The sequence below is a fragment of the Pelophylax lessonae genome, assembly GCF_965119305.1.
Source record: "Pelophylax lessonae genome assembly, chromosome: 2".
Taxonomy (NCBI): Eukaryota; Metazoa; Chordata; class Amphibia; order Anura; family Ranidae; genus Pelophylax; species Pelophylax lessonae.
In genome coordinates this window covers 21,464,554-21,470,553 of record NC_138769.1, presented here as the reverse complement: position 1 = coordinate 21,470,553, position 6,000 = coordinate 21,464,554, and the positions used below count along the sequence as shown (strand labels likewise).

General features: G+C 45.5%; 1 protein-coding gene and 1 long non-coding RNA gene across 2 annotated transcripts in view; one reads left to right on the top strand and one right to left on the bottom strand.

The window, feature by feature from the left end:
• Positions 1 to 828: 828 nt before the first annotated feature.
• The window catches only part of LOC309545729, a 149,782-nt gene continuing 144,610 nt past the window's right edge, over positions 829 to 6,000 (top strand). Inside the window, exon 1 of the long non-coding RNA XR_014224907.1 lies at positions 829 to 1,389. This is a non-coding gene — a long non-coding RNA (uncharacterized lncRNA). The remainder of the gene's footprint in view (positions 1,390 to 6,000) is intronic.
• Positions 4,774 to 6,000, bottom strand: part of LOC309545727 (cystatin-A-like) — a 40,711-nt gene continuing 39,484 nt past the window's right edge. Inside the window, exon 3 of the mRNA XM_082245064.1 lies at positions 4,774 to 4,935. Within this exon, the coding sequence (XP_082101190.1) occupies positions 4,807 to 4,935 (129 nt within the window). The 3' untranslated portion in view covers positions 4,774 to 4,806. The remainder of the gene's footprint in view (positions 4,936 to 6,000) is intronic.

The following is a 6,000-nucleotide window of genomic DNA, read 5'->3' as shown; positions in this document are numbered from 1 at the left end:
ACAAGCTGAGCTGCACCTGAGCACCATGAGCAGACCCTACCAATTGATCCTGCTCTCTGGTAAGCAAAGAGCAATATAAATTTACCTGGCAATCTCTCTGGTAAGCAGAAAGACCCAAATAGATAGTTTAGGGTTAGGAACTACACATTTTAGAGGTACCTTGATGTGCCAATGTGGCTTTACTTGTATATGCAAATGTATGCAAAAAACACCAATTTTTTTCCCCAAAAATATTTTATTGCATTTTTAGTTACACAGTAAACAAGATATAAAACTGAACTGGATTTTACAAGAAGGTACATGTTATCAATATTATATATACCATTAGTGTTCAAGTTTAGTCAGGTTGGATAGAAAGGGAAGGGGACATTTCAACAGTGGACAGTAAAAACAGCTCTAGCCTCACTTAGTTCACATTCACACTAGCGCTTAGGCCCATGTGCATTTCACACACACACATACACGCGCGCGCGCGCATGCACACACACATGTTTTTGGGTACCCAGGATGCACAGGTGCAGCATGCAGCCCAAATCCCAGTAACCTGTCAACAGCCTGAAAATATGCAGTGGCTGGATGCTGTACCAAATGGTACTTGGCATTTATGGCCGTATGTGATTCAGGTACATTTGCATGGACACAGGACATATGTTGGTGGCATAAAAACCTCTTTTTTAACTTAAACCCTTACTTTATTTTAAATAGCTCATTTGGGCCAAGCTGGTCCGAACACTATTTCACTTACAAAGAAATGCTCCCTCTGCATAAATGTATCTGCCAACAGCTACATGCGTCATACAGAGCTGTGTTCCAGCATCGATATGGTACTACATTGGCCCAAAAAAACTATTTTCATTTGAAATTGATAACGTTCGGATGCCCCGATTTGTTATCCCAGCTGATTAGCCATAGTGTTTTCAGGTGCTGGTTGGGTTAAAGACTGGCTCGTCAGACACAAAATGGCACCCATCCACACACTGCCTCAGCATAAAATGATCTCCTCTTAGTAAAAAATGGCTTCAGCCTGGTCTCCTACCTATGTAAAAAAAAAACCCTCTAACATGTTTCATTCAGTAGACACATCAAGAACTACAAAAAAATGTCACCTGTCAACACACTGCCTCGGCATAAAGTGATCTCCACTTTGTAAAATATTGCTTGAGCTTGGTGTGCTACCTATGGGAGAACCCCCTCAAACATGTTTCGTTGAATAGGGACCTAATCATAGAGGCCATTACTAAGAAATGTGGCGGCTTTCAGGGCAGTATAAAGTCTGATTGCATTGGGTATATACATTATATAGTACTGTGTTCCAGCAGTGGTAAGGGGACTTCCTGTCCCCCACCTGGAGCAAACTAGAGCACTGCTCAGCCATTCACAAGAAGCCTTGTATTTTTCTAAATAGGCTTCCTCTGATTGGCTGGATGATGTCATAAGTCTCCATCTCAGCCACAGGAGGCCTTCTATTTATTCATAAAAATACAAGGATTCCTGTGAATAGCTGAGCCACGCTCTATTTTGTTCCAAGTGTAGCACCCTCCTAGGTAGGTGCTAGAGAGAGAGTATAGTTTTGGATCTTTTCTGCTTACCAAATCTATATTGTTCTCTGCCTACCAGATAGCAGGATCTGCTAGGGACCAATATACTGAATTGAGAAAACGCTGCTCCAGGTGTGTGATGGTAGCTTGGAGGTAGAATATCCCACCGAGTGCTAGCCCCGGCCTGCCTCCGTGGAAAACTTGTAAGAAAAGAAAGGGCTGCACATCTAGGAATTCCAATTGCCTTTAATTTCCAAAGTGCTGACAAAGTGATGACACCAAAGACACCAACATAGGGTCACGTAGGTCAATTTTTTTTTTGATCACGTAGATCAATGATTAAGCACAAGATGTATGTGTGAAACGCGTCTACGTGACCCTATGTTGGTGTCTTTGGTGTCATCACTTTGTCAGCACTTTGGAAATTAAAGGCAATTAGAATTCCTGGATGTGCGGCCGTTTCTTTTCTTACAGGATCTGCCAGGGAGGTCTGCTCATGGTGCTAAGGAGCAGCTCAGTTTGGCTGACACGTTTCACACTGGTCCAATAGGGAGGCATATTGACCAGTGGTAGAATACCTGACAAATGGGTGCACAGGCATTTAGTACAGCCTTGGTGATTGGCAGAGAAAAGTGCCTCAGTGCATGCTGGTAAACTGTATAAATGCCAAGGGCACATGTGCTTTCAGCATGGGCCTTTCAGCATGAGAGCAGGGTCCCAGAGGGAGTGGGGGTGGCGGCCCCTCCTCTGTAGAAGTAGCCATGCGGCCTCAGGTGGTCGACCTTGGGGGCCTTAGAGTCAGAGAGGAGCTGAACCTGGATGTCCTGCAGAGCTGACTAGAAGGGAGACACTGGAAAGGATCTGATTTTGTATACAGTGAATACAGATCTGTGTCAATGGCCCTGTCCAGAGAGGGCCATCGCTTCAGCTAGAAGAGTCAGTGGATGGGTCCGCAGGGCCATCTTACCGAATGGGCACGCTGGGAAGTTGCCCAGGGGCCCCACTTGCCCGGGGGGCCCCACCTGTCCAGCGACCCAGCCCCAGCCAAGCATTAGTCCCGATTCCCTGTCGGCCCTGCACTGCTGTCAGGCCACTTGGGCCGTGGAGAGGGAGCCCACAACTGCAGGAATGCCTGTCTGCCTCCAGTCGAGTCTGACTCCCATCCGTGTGTGTGTGTTCACCGGACCCAACCGCCGAACTTGGAAGCTGTCATTAGCCTGGCACTGCTTTACCAATAAATATCGCCATATCGATAATTTGCATTTTTGTTCTTGTGGGTGATTGTGTAGGCAGGGCCCCAGTGCACTGCATTCTCCAGGGCCCTTTAATGCTCTTAAGATGGATCTGGACAGGTGTTAGACAAGGGGGTGCTAGAGAGTGCCCTGAAGATAATGTAGTTGCATCAAGTCTGCTGCTGGAGAGAGCAAAAAGACTTAACCCTTCCATACAAGTGGCAGTATGGTTAAAGCAGTGTGACTACTTCCACAAGTAACCTGGTGAGACCAAGTGAGAGTTGTCCTTATGAACTGTAAATACTGTAATTTCTGGCGTATAAGACTACTTTTGAACCTCAAAAAAATCCCCCAAAAATTGGGGGGTCGTCTTATACGCCGAGTATAATATCTCCAAGGTAACCTAAGTATAAGTATTACCGGTAGATGTAATCTTTTAAGACGCTGGCTGTGTGGGAATCCTGTACCGGTATACCGTATGTACCGTAGCTTTGGCTACATACAGTGTACCGCGCTGAGCCAATCAGGGAGAGCGATGTATTCTATTATTGAATGCAAAGCCTGCTCGGATTGACGGAGTAACATCAGCCCGCCTCTCTGACTCTGCCAATCTGAGCAGGCTTTGCATTCAATAATAGAATACATCGCTCACTTTGATTGGCTCAGCGCGGTATACTGGATGTAGCCGAAGCTACGGTACATACGGTATACCGGTACAGGATTCCCACACAGCCAGCGTCTTGAGATTACATCTACTGGTAATACTTAGGGTACCTTGGAGATATTATGAGAGATGACATGTATTACATTACTTGGGGTACCTTGGAGATCTATGAGAAATCTGATGTTTTTCAATGGTGTTGCCTTGCTTCGGAAAGGGGGTAGTCTTATACGGCGAGTATAGCCCAAAACCTATGTTTTAACTTGAAAATTAGGGGGGTCGTCTTATACGCCCAGTCGTCTTATACGCCGGAAAATACGGTAGTTCAAGTTGGAGTATCCAAGTTCCACAATAAATACCAAAAACCCCCCCCCAAAAACCCAGGACTGTTTACTGAGTAACGAACAACTTGGAGTAAGGATGGATGAGTGAACTGTCCCTAATGCCCCATACACACGTGCAGATTATCTGCAGACTTTTGTCTGCAGACTTACCTTTTCTATGTAGTGCAAGGGCCTGCCGGATTGCATACAAATTTAAAGTGTTTAGGTTTGACCTCATATTATTTGGTTTTGGTAAGTCTGCAGACAAAAGTCTGCAGATAATCTGCACGTGTGTACGGGGCATAAGTGACTGTCTGCAGGTAATCAGAGGAGGCCCAAGATGTCATCACACAGCAAACCCTACGGGGACAGTGCTACACAAGTATGGGAGAAGAAGTCCCCTACCACTGCTGGAACAAAGCACAGTACAATGTATGTAATCGATGAATACAACGTTCATACGGCATTGACAGCGGCCACATTTCTTACTAATGGCCTTTGCGATTAAGCCCCTACCAGATGAAACATGTTTTAAGAGGTTCTCCCATAGGCAGGAGACCAAGCTAAAGCCATTTTTTATTAACAGGAGTTCACCATATGCCGAGGCAGTGGGTGGCTGGGCGCAATTTTGTTGTAGTCCTCAATGTGTCTGAAAAGCCAGTATTAAACCCAACCAGAACCTGCAAACATTGTGGCAGTTAGCTGGGATTACAGATTCGGGCATTTGAGCGCTATCAATGTCAAATGGAAACAGTTTGCTTCAGCTAGTTTAGTTCGAACAACCTATTCAAAGTAACAAAATCTATAGGCTCAAGCCTGCCTTTTCTGATTGTAAATCCAGCCTCACATACAGATAACACAGAATTTTACTTGAGATTAAGACATATCAGAAGCACATTTGCCTTTTGTAGCTCTAGGAGGTGCCAGGACACCATGGGGATGAAGGGAAGGGATTGAAGGAACTGCCAAAAGGGGAGATGAAGAGGATTACAGGACAAATTTGGATACAGAAGGATCAACAGGGATATAATTCAGTGGTCATCATCTCCATCTTAGAAATAATACAGTTTATCATCCTTTGTCTTATTCAGCTGGAATGCCGTCAAAGATGGTCCCTCGTTTGCATGAGGCAGAGGTACGAACACTTTAAGGTGGCTATAAGTGTTAGCTCCAGTGTCAACCTGAGAAGATCAGAAAAAAGTTAATTAGAAACAAATCACTCCTTAAATTTTGTATTTTCACTGATATTATTAGTCATCGTATTTTATTGGTCATCATATTAAGCCCCTATCAGCAATAACTGTTGTGAGATACTTTGGTGGCTCTTTATAGTGTAAGCTCCTCTGGGGCAAGGATTTGACGCAACCGGTGCAATGTTGTCCATACAGCACTGTGGATAATGATAATAGTGTTCAACTGTTGAAAACATTACGGTGTAAGCTCCTCACTCAGGTGAGGAACTGACGCAACTGGTGCTGTGTTGTCTGTACAGTGCTGTGGATTGTGTCAGACCTGAAAATTAATAGAAGAGCATGGCAGGAAATAATAAAGTTGAGCTCCTCATCTACTTAGACTGATGTGAATGGATTGGTGCTCTCTGTACATCACTGTGGAATATGTCAGTTATACGAAGAGGAGGTGGGTGGGGGGGACTGGGGGTAGATGCCATGATTGAGGGTGTGTGGTGGGTAACACAGAAACCAGGAGGTGGAGGGTGTGAATGAGGTACTGTGACTGTGGGAGGGTGGATTGAGGAATGGTATACAGGAGGACATAGGATTAGAGGTTAAGGATTGGGAGACAGTAGTGTGGGATGAGTAAGGAAAGGGGGGCTGTGGTGGCCAGCATCATTGGATGGAGGCAGTGGGGGCTGGTGCTCAAAAATTTTTTGGGGGGGCAAACAGAAAAATGTAATAGGCATTGCTTTGCGGCAAAAAAACGCTTTAAAATTGCGTGACTTTGAGGTCACAAAAGTGTGAAAGGGGCCTTCAGTAATCAAGGTATAGTGTGCCCCTTCAATGCAGAGCGACCAGCGTGCCCCCTTTTAATGCAGAGAGACCAGGGTGCCCCCTTTCAATGCAGAGAGATCATTGTGCCCCCATTCAATGCAGAGAGACCAGCGTGCCCCCTTTCAATGCAGAATGACCAGCGTGCCCCTTTCAATGCAGAATGACCAGTGTGCCCCCCTTTCAATGCAGAATGACCAGCGTGCCCCCTTTCAATGCAGAATGAACAGCATGCCCCCT